Genomic DNA, 14,491 nt, shown 5'->3' with positions numbered 1-14,491 from the left:
GCTAACCGAGTGGCAATGGCACCACAACTCAGGTATCGAGAATTAGAAGAAGCCATTAAGGCAAGAGCAGCATAAACTATGGAAGGAGCATTGAAGATCACTTTCTTGGTCCGCTCCGGGTTCAGGTACGACATCAAAAGTAAGACCTCATGGTTGTTCAACTTACTGATATCCTTCCTATCATAGAGGAGGTTTGAAAGAGAACGGAGGAAGATTCTCAAGGTGATGTCTTTGAACGTCATTAATCGAAAGATATTGCTTGCGGTGGGAGCTTGCTTCCCAGTTAAGCAAGGCATTAGGCGGCAGACGCCGCACTCAGCTGGAATGTCGGTGATGGAGTCCTTGGGAGGCTTGGCCAACCCAAGGTGAGAGGCAAACAAATCCATGGTTAACAAGAAACTGGTATTCATCAATCAACTCAATACCGATCGACCCGGGTCATAGTTAAAGGAACTCATGAATTCTAGGGTAAGAAAAGGGTAAGTGTGCTTCCTCAACCGGTACAAACCAGTAAAACCCAAGGTCTCGAATATATGACGGACATCCGTCTCTATTTCCAACTCTTCTAACACACCGGTGTCAATACACTTTGTGGGTCTCATCTTGCGTTTTTGTAAAGCTACAAAACGCTCCCTTTGCTTAAAGTCAACAAAAACAACGAAGGGTACTCGAAATCATGGGTACTACCGGTCCACTAGCCTCCCCCCTCTCAAGTGGATCAACCCTTCCCCGTTTACTCTGACGGGTTCCAAGGTTTAGTCTCGGCATCTGCTTTAGACATATGTTCAAACAATTTATATAAACATGCAAGCATATACTTCATGTAATTTAGGTTCTATATACTTAGTAAGTTTGCTAATTCATCAACCAATTCCATATTTGAAGCACATAAATCATGTTATCAAACTTAGTTGCTCAGCTAGGTATACCCCAAATTTTCCAACCATTCTCAGCATGTGAAGCACATATTTCACGTTGTTACTTTGGGTATGAAAATAAGTATACAAGTTCATTAGCAGTTTCTACGATTTCAACACACAAGTTCATATTATTACTACTCATAAGACATAGTGGTGAAAATAGTTATCATGATGGCCGCCTATGTTCAGCTAATGTGAATACCCTATCATGCTTCTAAGGGTGATTCTAGTACATTGCTAGTTACATGTTACTAATTCAAGGGAATGAATAATTCATGACCAACCAATATCACCCTTCACTATTATGCAAATTAACTCAATCAAATTTTTCAGACGGTCTTTACAGCTGTGAGAATTCCGGCATATATTCATCAATCATCGTTTCCATTAGCATATTGAAGTTCAATTCATGCTTATACTGTTAATTACGACACCAATTTTTTTTTTTTTTTTTTTCAATTATAATTCACTAATTTCCATTTAAGGCACTTTTAAGACGGAGTTTTAAGGCGACTTTCTAAGGGTGAAATCATCAAAATCTATCCTCCAACATGATATAAACCATAACTAAGGCTCAATTTTACTATCTAATCATTATAAAACAACCAAAAATCGATTTTAATTTGGAAACCCTAGAAATTTCGGGTTCAACTATTGCAATTTCTAATCTAATTTACAGCATATAATCACCAACAAGCACGAAAAGGAGGCATATGAATCATATTTCAACAATTAAAAGCATCAAAACAACAACTTACTCATGTGAATCGAAATTTTCAGATTATTTCACTATTTTAACACATTCAAGGTAACAAATCACATAAATTAAGAAGAATAACATACCTTGATTGATTAGTAAAGTAAAGAAACGAATTAAACAAGAGATTCAACCCCAAGATTCACTATTAACCCAAGAGAAAGAGAGGATTTGAGAGGAAATAAGGAATTGAGAGTGGTTTAGGTGCAAAAGTGTCGAGATGAAGGGGAAATAGAAGAAGAAATAGAAAGATGAAGGGTTTTAAGAAAACCCGTAGGAATTATCGCACGAGAACCTACTCGATCGAGTGCCTTGGGTACTCGATCGAGTACCACCCTACTCGATCGAGTAGGAGCTAAATCGTCGAGTGGTGCGAATTTTCCCACATTCGACGTTATAGTCTCCTAACTAGATCGAGTGTGGTCTACTCGGTCTAGTACGCACTTGCACTCGGTCAAGTATAATTAAGTGCTCGATCATAGGTACGAAATAACTTTGGAGATTCCTGCAAAAACAACACCGCGTGTCGATTCCAACTAAGTTCGGAATTCGACACTAATTATCGCATTCAATCACGTTTTATAACCGCCACACACAAAATACATCTCTCCACCAACTAAGAGACATATCACGTTGCGTTATACAAATTACCCAACTCGGTCTACCTGTCACCGAGTTATGAACAAATCTAGCCGTGTCATCTTATTACATTTAAACTTACTTTTCATGCCATTACTAAACTCGTGTTTACATCAACTTGAAACGTATAGTTCACATTAATTCCCATATTTACTTATCACATAATTATGTATTTGCCAATCACTTAATCAATTATGCCTTACATGTTATTCTAAGCAATCTATTTTGCATAACTCAAATATTTCGCAGCGGATAAATTTCAACTAGCTACTAAAGCATATACACATTACCATATACCGTGATTCGAACTATTACTCATCCATACTATAATTATCATTAATTTTATGACAAACACTTACATGTTCGCTACTCATACTACACATTCTAATGCACACTTCCACGCATCTCCATGACGTATAATCTCGTCACATAACTCCTAGCTATCCTATAAACTCACTAACCATCCAACGAGCTTCAATAATCCCGTCACTAATTACCATACTCGGCCCAAACATTACTATCACACCTCTATTAATTCTAACAAAACTTAACCGGAGGTAGCTCCGGCACAATTAACATACATAGCACACATAGTCACACAGACTCCACATTCCCATCCCATGTGACTGGCTTAAGTGTCATGGGGCCAAAATTTTGAAATGAGGGCGCCTACTCACCCAAAATCTAGCATCAGCTGGGGCTCCCATTACACATACACCAGGTTCATTTTATTAGACTCTCTATGTTCATTATGTTCATTTGTTACAGTTCCAAAATCGTCGCTCGATACCACTTTGTAACACCCCGATATTCAGAGGAGCCTTAACTAGGCCTTCCTTAGCATATAAGGGCGTTACCATCTCGGTTGCCCGAGGAGAGTGATTATCAAACGTCAATCAAAGAACTATTACGTTAATTTACAAGTGATTCAAACCAAAATACAACATAAAGGTACAACTCAAAGACTACTCGTTATGACCACCATATCTCGTGAAGACTCATCCCCTGTCCTGGACCTCGGCTATCAACGACATCAACACCGCTAAGACCGACTGCTCACCATAAGGGATCACGGCAGACACATAACAAACAAACAACCACACAAGGTCAGTACCGAGACAAGATAAGACAATAGCGACCACAAACAACAACACAAACAATGACATTAGTCTCAACCACAACCTTGACAACCCAACCGAACCTGTCACTGACTGTCCACTGGACCAACCCTGCCAGTGGGGGACCGCAGCCGTTCCCACCTAAGCCCCGCTCATCATACCGAGCGATAACCCCGCTCATTAATGTGCACATCCCCTTCCGTGGCGGGTTCCACGAAGGGCGAAACTAGGGCGTGGAGCCACTCCCGCAAGTGACTCCACTCGGTAGAGGACGCACCTCGAGAACCATCAACAACGCTCACAACCACAACCACAACACAATACAACTACCATGTCAAGCAACCACAATACTATCACAACGACCGACACACTAGACCGTCTACAGAGACTGAGTAGGCGAACCTACCTTTAAGCAACCGCAACCAATCCACGCTGATAGATAACATAGTCAGCGACCAAGCAAAGCCTATAACCACCATACAAATATCTATTACTACAAGCAAACCCTAACTATAGAGACAAAGGCACGGATGATGATTATGACATACCTACTAGGGGAAACTCAGCAAAGACCGCTACCCGACTCAAGAGGCGCTCATCTGGGCACAAGAACCTTCCAAGAGGCATCCATGGAGGTTTTGAGGTGAAGGGAAGGGAAAGAGGCGGCTGAAGGATAGGAGGAAAGTGGCGAAAGTGATTTGCGGATTTAACAAAACGCGATATATAACCCCCGCAGAAAACCAGGCACTCGATCGAGTACCCAACATACTCGATCGAGTAACCCCCTACTCGATCGAGTGCCCTAGCTACTCGATCGAGTAGCCTCTACTCTATCGAGTACCACTTTTACACGTAGCTCAAACAGGTTTTGGCATACTTTTCTAAGACTACTCCCGTTCCCAAGGACAGTCAAGGATGGTCAAAGGGTCCCTAACAGGGCGGGTATTACAAAATCCCCGCTCATCATACCGAGCGATAACCCTGTCCATTAATGTGCACATCCCCTTCCGTGGCGGGTTCCACGAAGGGCGAAACTAGGGCGTGAAGCCACCCCTGCAAGTGACTCCACTCAGCCGAGAACGCATCTCGAGAACCAGAGACAAACAATCACAATCACAATGCAACATCAACAACCGTTAGAATCAATCAACAATATATAATCACAACCGTCCGAATCAGTCAACAATCACTAACTATAGCACAATCACCACACACATTATGTAATTAATACTGAGTAGGGAAACCCTACCTGGAAAGCACAACAATCAGACGATCTCACAACTGTATCAAAATTCATCTTCTACAAAACCTCCTCCTATCATACAAACACATAAACACTACCAAATCACAATCCACACAAAACCCCCAAATCCCCATATTAGGGTTTAACCAACTTAAAGGAAAAACAGTAAAAAGGGTACATAGATCTTACCCTCGACGCAAGGATCTCAACGGTATAACTAACGATGAAAACCGACCTTCCAAACTCCGGGATTTGCTAAAAATGCGATTAAGATGATGAACGTACTTGCTTTCTCTCTTTGACAGTAAATTAGGTTTTGCAAAAGTGTTTAGAATGATGACGGAAAAGGTTATATATCTTAATCGCATAATTAACAAAACCCGAGAAAAACTCCCCGTAAATCGGCTACTCGATCGAGTAGCTAAGGTACTCGATCGAGTGCCCCTTACTCGATCGAGTACCCACGTTACTCGATCGAGTACCCAACAGGTCAGAAACTATTTTAAACTGCAACTCACCCTTACTCGACAGAGTAAGTCCTACTCGATAGAGTACCTAGAGACTCATAAATACGGAGTATTACATTAAGAGTCAATATTAGAACATTTTGTGATTGAACTTCGAGTATAATGTCACTATTAAAAAACTTAAAACACTTCTTATTTATTAAAACACTACTTTAAGAAATATTTAAAAAAAAAATTGTTTAAAGGAATATAAGCGAATAACCTAATTATATGTTATCTTATTTCACAAAACCCTAAAAATAATTTTCAATCTCTTAGCAAATTATAGTAGACTTAAAATAATTACAAATTTAAAATTGGAAGTCGACTTTGAGAGTTTAATAAAATTGACTAATTAATTGAGATAATGTTATGATAAAGAAAAAAAAAGATAAGAAATATGTAGACGACTATTGAACAAATTTTAAGATTTTGAGAACAAATTTTGAGATTTTGAATAACCTGTTCACAAAATTGACTAAGAAATTGAGATAATATTCTGTTCTCAAAAGAAATAATAGTCGTCTAAATATTTCTCAAAATCTGTTCTCAAAAACATGTTAAATATTTCTAAATTTTAATAGTCGTCAAAATCTGTTCAATATTCTCAACCAATAAAAAATAATAATCAATGTGTCACGTTATTCAATTTTTTATAGATAACAGTGTCTCACATTCATTGTATTTTAGGTAATTGTGTATGTATTTGGAATGTTCTACGACCTGACTATTACAATTCTACAACTCCAAAGCCCTACAAGTACTCTAACTCCATTCAAAATCACGTAATACAACTTCTCACAAAACAGAAAAATTAAAAACCATCTGCATCCATGGTAGGATCTAAATCTGAACAACAAACAGCAAAGAAGAGTAAAAGAAAAAGCAATGAAGGTGATAAAGGTTAGTTCATCTATTTTATACTAATTTTACTTTTAATGAATCTCTAATCTAAAAATTGTTCAATAGTTTCTACAAGGTATTGTTTCTTAAACAGACTTACTAATAATTTTATGATTTTTTTTATTAAAACTTTCGATTATACCGTGTATAATAATTTCAACAGCCATATCTAAAGTATGTTTTATGAAAATATGTATGAAAATATAATAAAGTCATAGGTTTAGATTTCCATGAAGCTATTATTTAGAAATATTGTTAATGGATCTCCCTAGAAAGTGTGATTTAAACCCAGAATTCCCGACTATATTCTAATATTTCAGGTTGATGGTGAAGTTCGTTCTTTTTTTTCCTTTTCTGATTATTTTTTTATATCTTTTAGATAGTCCATTTTTAGAGCTTCGTGAAATATCAAACACTAATGGGCGAAGACATACAACTACACAGTCAACAAAGAGTAAAGCACCACTTTATAGAAATACCTCAGGTATTTACTTTTTTATTAATTAATTTACTAAATGCAATTTCAGTTTAGATACCCTTTACGAATTCTTCATGTAATAGCTACATAGTAAATTTTTTTTCCACTATTTTTGCAGCTGACCTTGAGAATATTAGATCCACACAGAAAACAACGTCAATATCCAGGAACACTCATTCACAGTTATCCAGTCATATATCAATTGACCAATTTAATATAAATATGTTGAGTACTCCAATTTACCAAGGTATGAATTTACCAAGGTATGTCATCTAAATACACATTTGTTTTCTTATATAACAAAGCGTATTACTATACTCAATTTCGTAATTTATATTTAATTTAAAAATAATATAATGTACGTCTTTGTTACCACTACGTGACATAACAAACAAACAAACAAGGACAAAGGCAAGCATCAATTCAACCAAATCCTGGTAAAACACCAATGGTTCAATCTCAGAATGGTACGTCTCTCAATTTAATAAATTTTATTTATTTATACAAAAAAATATAAAATCATTTATATCAGTTCATCAAGCAACATTAAGTGGGTGCAGCAAAAAAAAATGCAGTATCATCAAACCAAGAACATGGGATTTACTGCTAACCAAGAACATGGGTTTTACTGCTAAACAAGGGAATCTTTGATCAAAATAATGAAGTGGGTAGTTAAAAATCTACCAGATGATAGATGAGGAGGGGAATTACAAACCAAAATCAGAGAATTAGAGAGGGAACTCATGTTGTATTAATTTTGGTAGAGAAAAAGATAAGGTGCAAAAGAGAAAAAAAATACTGTACTCCGTAGATAATTTGAACTCAACCAGTGTACTGTGTGAAAATGAGATGGATCATTGATTTTTATATAACAAAGTGAATTACTAATTTATTTTGTAATTATTTATATTTAATTTAAAAATAATGTAAGGTACGTCTTTGTTGCCGCTACGTGACATAACAAACAAACAAGGACAAAGGCAAGCATCAATTCAACCAAATCATGGTAAAGCACCAATGTTTCAATCTCAGAATGGTATGTCTCTCAATTTAATAAATTTTAATTATTTTTATATAAATAAAATTACATATACATTTGCAAAAAATAAAATCATTTTCATTACCTTAATTATGTTACATGGTTACTTATATAATTTCGCACCACACATGATGTTATAGTGTTTGATTTCACGCAAGTATTTCAAACACCTCCACATATCCAACGGCAAACATCAATTCAACAAAGTAAGGGTAAAGCACCATTGTATAAGACCCAAAATGGTACGTTTCTCAATTTAAGGATTTCTATAAAATTAAGTACGTACCAATCACTCTGATTTTTTATGTTACTAACTTATTTATTTATTTTTTCCTCATTATCTTAAATTGACTAATTTTACTCAAGCATTTCAACTGCATCCAAATATTCAAAGTCAGTCGTCAATTCAGCCACATAAGGGTAAATCACCATTGTATCAATCTCAAACTGGTATGTCTATCACTTTAAGAATTTGTTTTTAAATAAAGTATAGCTGTGAAAATGAAAAATTATACTTTCTCGTTATCGTTTCTTGGTACTCAACAATTTTTGGTGTTTTAAAAAAGCACCAGATAGGACGAAAAAGAAACTAATGGCAGCCTCTATAAGCAACTTTTGGAATGGTAATCGACTTACTACCTCTTTTAAGAAAAAATCAACTTATAACTATTTGATTTTTTAATAACCCAAATGTGTACCTTAATTTTGTCTCATAGATTATGAGTTGGGAAAAGGTGTAAACGACTACCTACTTGCACAAACCTCAAGGAAACAACGGAAACAAAAATTGTCCATCAAAAGATCCAATGGAAATTTGGAAGTTTTTACGGGCCATAATATTTATTTAACCCAACAACAACGGGCAGCAAAGTTAGCGAAGGAAAAGAGGAAGCTTATCTTACGTCAAAGAAGGATTCTAAAAATTCTTCCAGCTCAAGACGCACAACTCCATCCAGCACCATCACATTTGCTAATTTTCATCAAAACCTTGCAATTTTTTCAAATAAAGGAAAAAAATTAACATTTACAAAATGTATACATTTGTACAGATAATATTGAACAGCAACTTTCGGGGAATCAAATCTTCATCACCGATAACACTTCACTACAGCGGTATTTTGAAAGACAAAACATGATCCGAGATATAGCAAGGGATCTTTCATCAAAGATATGAATCTTATGAAGCAAATAATCGTTTAAGAATGGAAGATGATGACCTTCAAGGTCATATTATTTTCATATTTCAAGCATAATTATTATTCATTTTTTATTCTTTTCTATTGACATTTCTCTTTATTAACATATCTTGAAGGATACGATGATATCGGGGACCCTATTTACACTTGCACTAAATGTGGAGCTCAGATGTGGTACGGTAAAAGGGATCATATGGATACCAAGCCCGTGGTGCCCGCTTTTACTATGTGTTGGAAAAATGGAATAGTAGAACTTCCGTTTATAAAAAAAACTCCAAAGTTGTTATGTGATCTTTTGATGCGAAAACACCCCAAAAGTAAACATTTCATTGAGAACATACGTAGTTACAATAATATGTTTTCATTTACATCTATGGGTGGCAAAATAGATCATTTAGTGATACGAGGTAGGGGTCCATACACATTTAGAATAGGTGGGGAAAATACACATTTAATTGAAAGCTTATTACCTAATAATGACGCAACACCAAATTTTGTCAACTTTATATTTACGACACCGAAGAGGAGTTGAAGCACAGGAAGAACGCACTAAGGTTAGCCTTTTTTTTTCCTACTTCAAAGTTTTCTAAAGTTTTAGTCAATTTTTCTTCAGTTTAATATTTTAATCTTTAACAATTATATATGCAGCTCTACTAATGGTATTCAGTTTGACGATGGTCTAATGAAGGATTTAAAACAAATGGTTGATCGTTACAATGTTTTGGCAAAATCATTTAGAATGGCTAGAGATCGGCTATACCAAGGTGCTGATGGTGAGGTGAGGTTAAGGCTCATTAGTGCACGTAATACTGATGGGAGGGCATATAATTTACCTACTGTCTCAGAGGTGGCTGCCCTGATTGTGGGAGATATGGAGAACACGTTGATAGTAGGGACATTGTGGTTGAGGAACGCTCTGGTATACTACAACGTATATCAGAGCTACATGCTTCTTATTTAGCCTTGCAGTACCCAATTCTCTTTCCGCGTGGAGAGGATGGTCATAGACTTGGTATCCCTCATAGTCAACATTCTATAGCATCTTCAAGTAGCAATGAGAACACTAGGGATAAGTTAACCTTGAGGGAGTGGTTTGCTTTTCGCATTCAAGACAGATCATCAGCCAAGGAATATCCAACTATTTTGATGGGAGGTATATTCTTTTGGACCTAATTAATTTTTTTCCTTATTTATTTTAATTTTTTATTATTTGAACCTTTAATTAATTTAGTGTTTTAATATATGGCTTCTTTAAAAAAATTTGTTCTAACTTTATTTATTTGTCAGGAAAACTATTTCAACAATTCGTTGCTGACGGTTACACGATGATAGAATCTGACCGCTTAAAGTACATCCGTTTCAACCAACCAAAGTTGCGGTCGGAGAACTTCAAGAATCTAGAAAATGTCTCCGCTATAGGACAAACAAACCCGTCCTCCGCTGGTGTTCGTTTCATTGTCCCCTCATCTTTGTTAGGGAGTAAGGGTTACATGAGAGAAACATATCAAGATACAATGACCATTTGCAGGTGGTGTGGGTATCCTAATTTGTTTATTACCTTCACATGCAACCCAAAATGGCCTGAAATTACTAGGTTTGTTAAAAGAGGACTACGGCCAGAGGATAGACCTGATATACTTACTCGAGTATTTAAGTTGAAACTCGACGAGCTCATGCGGGACCTTAAAGAACGACATATTTTTGGACGAACAAGGGCAGGTGAATTTATCATTTTATTTAGTTTACTTTTTAAACATATCTTTTATAATCTTTAACTTTTCTAATTTTGATAATTAACTCTTCTAATTTTGATAATTAACTCCATGTAATTAACTAATTCTTTTTTGGGATTTTTTTTCCCCAGTTGTTTACACTATTGAATTCCAAAAACGTGGCCTCCCTCATGCTCATATTTTGCTATTTTTACAAAGGGATGACAAGTTCCCAGAATCCGTCGATGTTGAACGTATTATAAGTCTTTGAAATTCCGCACCCCTTAGAAAACCCACCCTTTATGCAAAGATCAAAGATTGTATGATTCATGGTCCATGTGGAGAACTTAACCCAGATGCGCCATGCATGATTGATGGAATTTGCTCTAAAAAGTTTCCAAAGAGGTTTAATGAAAGAACTATTGTTGATGCTGATGGTTATCCAGTTTATAAGAGAAGGGAGAATGGAACAACAATTGAGAAAAATGGTAAAACCATTCATAACGGATATGTTGTTCCATACAATGCAGATTTATTGTTAAAATATCGTGCTCACATTAACGTTGGATGGTGCAACCAAGCAAGATCCATCAAGTATTTATTCAAGTACATTAATAAAGGATATGTCCGTGTCACTGTTAGTGCTACTAGCAGCAATAATGGTACTCATTTTTATTCATTTATTTTCTATTTCATAATTTTTGGCATAAAAAATTACTGTTAAATGTCTTATGATGACTTTTTTTTTAATAGGTAGTCAAGACCCAAATCAAATTGATCAAATACAAGAATACTACGACTGCCGTTACATTTCACCATGTGAAGCAGTTTGAGAATTTTTGCCTTTCCTATTCACTATAGGACCCCCCTGTTTTAAGGTTGGATTATCATCTACCTAATGAGCAAAACGTTATTTTCCATGATGACGATCCAATTGACGAAGTGGTAGAAAGGTCTTCAAGAGGTAGGACAAAATTCACAGCTTGGATGGAATATAACAATTTGAAATCTGATGGTAGAGATCTAACATATTGTGAGTTTCCACAAAAATTTGTATGAAAACAAAAGGAAAGGGTATGGAAACCGAGGGAAAAAGGATTTACTCTTGGCAGAATGTATCATATGTCTCCAAATGGTGGTGAGAGGTACTATTTGAGAACTCTACTGAACTTTGTAAAAGGACCCAAATCATATAAAGAAATTCGAACTGTAAATGGAGTCCCTCACACAACTTTCAAAGAGCCTGCTACGCTTTAGGCTTACTTAGTGATGATAAAGAGTGCATTGATGTCATTGAGGAAACGAGTTATTGGGGGACGAGATTTTATCTTAGGAATATTTTTGCAACCCTTTTGCTCACAAATAGCTTAGTGAAGCCGGAATTAGTGTGGGAGAAGACGTGGAAGTTATTATCAGATGATATCTTACACAGAAGACGAACGGAACTACGTAACCCATGTACTTGGATCCATAATTTACGTTATTCATTAATTCCATATAGTAACGTTCTCTTTCATTAACCGAAATTTTATTATTTTTCGTGATTACAGATCTGCAACTCACAGACGAGCAGTTGCAGACTTACGCACTATCCGAGATTGAATCTTGGTTGCAAAGAAACGGTAGTTCCCTGCATAAGTTTGACAACATGCCATATCCGGACGTTGACATTCTTGCTACGTGCTCGAATAGGCTTTTGGCAGATGAGTTATCTTACGATAAAGATGCTTTGAAGAAGGAACATGAAGTGCTAACTTCTTCAATGACAGATGAACAGAAGTCAATTTATAGAAAAATCATGTACTCCGTTCAAAATGGTCAAGGTGGTGTATACTTTGTTTATGGGTATGGGGGAACCGGTAAGACCTTCCTCTGGAAAGCCTTATGCGCTGGAATAAGGTCCAAAGGTGAAATCGTTATAGCTGTCGCTTCAAGTGGCATTGCAGTTATCCTTCTTCCAGGAGGGCGGACAGCCCACGCCCGACTAAGCATACCCATCAATGTCGATGAAAACTCCATGTGTCATGGAATACAACCAGGAACCGATTTGGCAGAGCTATTAAAAAGGGCAAAGCTTATCTTATGGGACGAGGCAGCTATGGTTAATCGTTATTGTTTTGAAGCTCTTGATAGAAGCTTGAGAGATATCATGAGAACTTTACCGAAAGGAGACCCTGAAAAACCATTTGGAGGAAAAGTTGTGGTCTTTGGCGGTGATTTTCCACAAATCTTGTCTGTTATACCTAAAGGAAGCAGGCAAGATATTGTTGGTCTTCTTATCGATTCTTCTCCTTTATGGAGATATTGCAAGGTTAGAACATAATCTCTATTTTATTTTACCATCAGCTTCTGCTATAATGCTGCCATAGTTACATTTACTTAGTAATTCAATTCTGACCCTCTTATTTAATTATTAAATTTAAGGTTTTGAAGCTCACGAAAAATATGAGACTCCAAGTCGGAAGTGCAGAGTCAGACGTTGATGAAATTAAACAATTTTCAGAGTGGATTCTCGAACTCGGTGATGGTTTAGCTGGTGGCCCAAATGATGGTGTAGCTAACATTGAATTACCCAAAGATATACTAATACAGCCTGGATTAGATCCAATAGCTACCATTGTAGAGAGCACGTACCCATCTTTAAAAGATCACTTAGGTGACCCTCAGTACTTCACTGAAAGAGTTGTACTAGCACCTACTCATGATGTCGTCGAAGTGGTAAACGATTATGTCTTGGATCAAATTCAAAAGGAGGAGAAAGTTTACTTAAGCTCTGATGAAATCGGCAAGGAAGAGACCAATTGTGGGGTTCGGGAACTTTACTCTACTGAGTTTCTCAACTCTATCAGATGTTCTGGTTTACCCAATCACAGCTTAAAACTGAAAGTTGGAGCTATAGTCATGCTTCTTAGAAACATCGACCAAGCAAATAGATTGTGCAATGGCACCCGAATGGAGGTAAATCATCTAGGAAATCGAGTGATAAGTGCAACTGTTATTTCTGGAAGTCATATTGATAGCAAAGTCTATATTCCTCGCATCACCTTGACACCTTCCGACACTACCATGTTCCCAGTTAAGTTCGAAAGGAGACAATTTCCTTTAGCGGTTTGCTTTGCCATGACTATTAACAAAAGTCAAGGGTAATCTCTATCCCGTGTTGGGGGACTTTATCTTCCTAGACCAGTCTTCACCCATGGGCAATTGTACGTTGCCTTATCTAGGGTTACAAGTAAGAAAGGTCTAAAAGTCCTTCTTCTAGATGAAGACAAAGGAGTGACTAATAAAACATCTAATATTGTTTACAAGGAGATTTTCGATAAACTATAAATTTTCCTAATTTGATACACTATTCTATTTTAGTTTGTATTAGAACCTTTTTTAAAGTAATTTATCTTTTATTTTAATTAATTTGTTCTTTCATTTTCCTTTCTCATTCGTCTTATAAATCTAATAATTTGATGCAACTAATATAACCACAATATTGACTATAATGTTACATTACGAAAAGCTATACTGGCAATAAGAATGAGCTAATAGAACATATAACAGAGAAGGTTACCTTGTCTTATTTGTAAGACGGGATTGGCAATGCTTCTTCTACCAGCTCTCCAACACTTTTTTAAAAGTATCACCTCACCTCATTACAAACACAACAGAAAACATTTACAACTCTATACACAACCATAATTTAAAGCTTAATTTACAAAGTAAAAGTATTGGAAACACATATTATTACCTCACAAACACAACCGCAAACGTGAGCAATTTTATCCGCCTGAAAATGTATAGGCAAAGTTAAATCGAAGTAAACCAACTAACATGTCAAAGGCACCAAATCAGCTGGTCTAAACACTACATCTCCTGAAAATTAAGAAATCACAAATTTAAGAAATCACAAATTGTAGATCAGAAAAAACGAACCTTGATCTACAATAATAACCTTAATATCAACAGATCTATCATTTTAGAAGATCTGG

At 36.2% G+C, this 14,491-nt stretch overlaps 1 protein-coding gene across 1 annotated transcript; it reads left to right on the top strand.

Annotated features, from left to right (window-relative positions):
• The first annotated feature begins 6,016 nt into the window (after window positions 1-6,016).
• Window positions 6,017-13,658, top strand: LOC141655221 (uncharacterized). Its single transcript, XM_074462311.1, has 10 exons — window positions 6,017-6,086; window positions 6,466-6,570; window positions 6,683-6,827; window positions 9,448-9,718; window positions 9,769-9,952; window positions 10,087-10,518; window positions 10,664-10,765; window positions 10,868-11,173; window positions 12,062-12,822; window positions 12,936-13,658. The coding sequence occupies exons 1-10, from the start codon at window positions 6,017-6,019 to the stop codon at window positions 13,656-13,658; spliced, it is 3,099 nt and encodes a 1,032-aa protein (XP_074318412.1).
• Window positions 13,659-14,491: the final 833 nt, after the last annotated feature.

The sequence above is a fragment of the Silene latifolia genome, chromosome 5 (genome assembly GCF_048544455.1).
Source record: "Silene latifolia isolate original U9 population chromosome 5, ASM4854445v1, whole genome shotgun sequence".
In the NCBI taxonomy this organism is placed as follows: Eukaryota; Viridiplantae; Streptophyta; class Magnoliopsida; order Caryophyllales; family Caryophyllaceae; genus Silene; species Silene latifolia.
This window is presented reverse-complemented; position numbering and strand designations above follow the sequence as displayed.

What these genes read in the sequence shown, in the direction of transcription:
- LOC141655221 (XM_074462311.1), top strand. Translation starts at nt 6,017, where the DNA reads ATGGTAGGATCTAAATCTGAACAACAAACAGCAAAGAAGAGTAAAAGA. An exon ending in CAAGGTATGAATTTACCAAG is followed by an intron (nt 6,828 to 9,447) that starts GTATGTCATCTA and finishes TTATATATGCAG; the next exon opens with CTCTACTAATGGTATTCAGT. An exon ending in TGTGGTTGAGGAACGCTCTG is followed by an intron (nt 9,719 to 9,768) that starts GTATACTACAAC and finishes TTAGCCTTGCAG; the next exon opens with TACCCAATTCTCTTTCCGCG.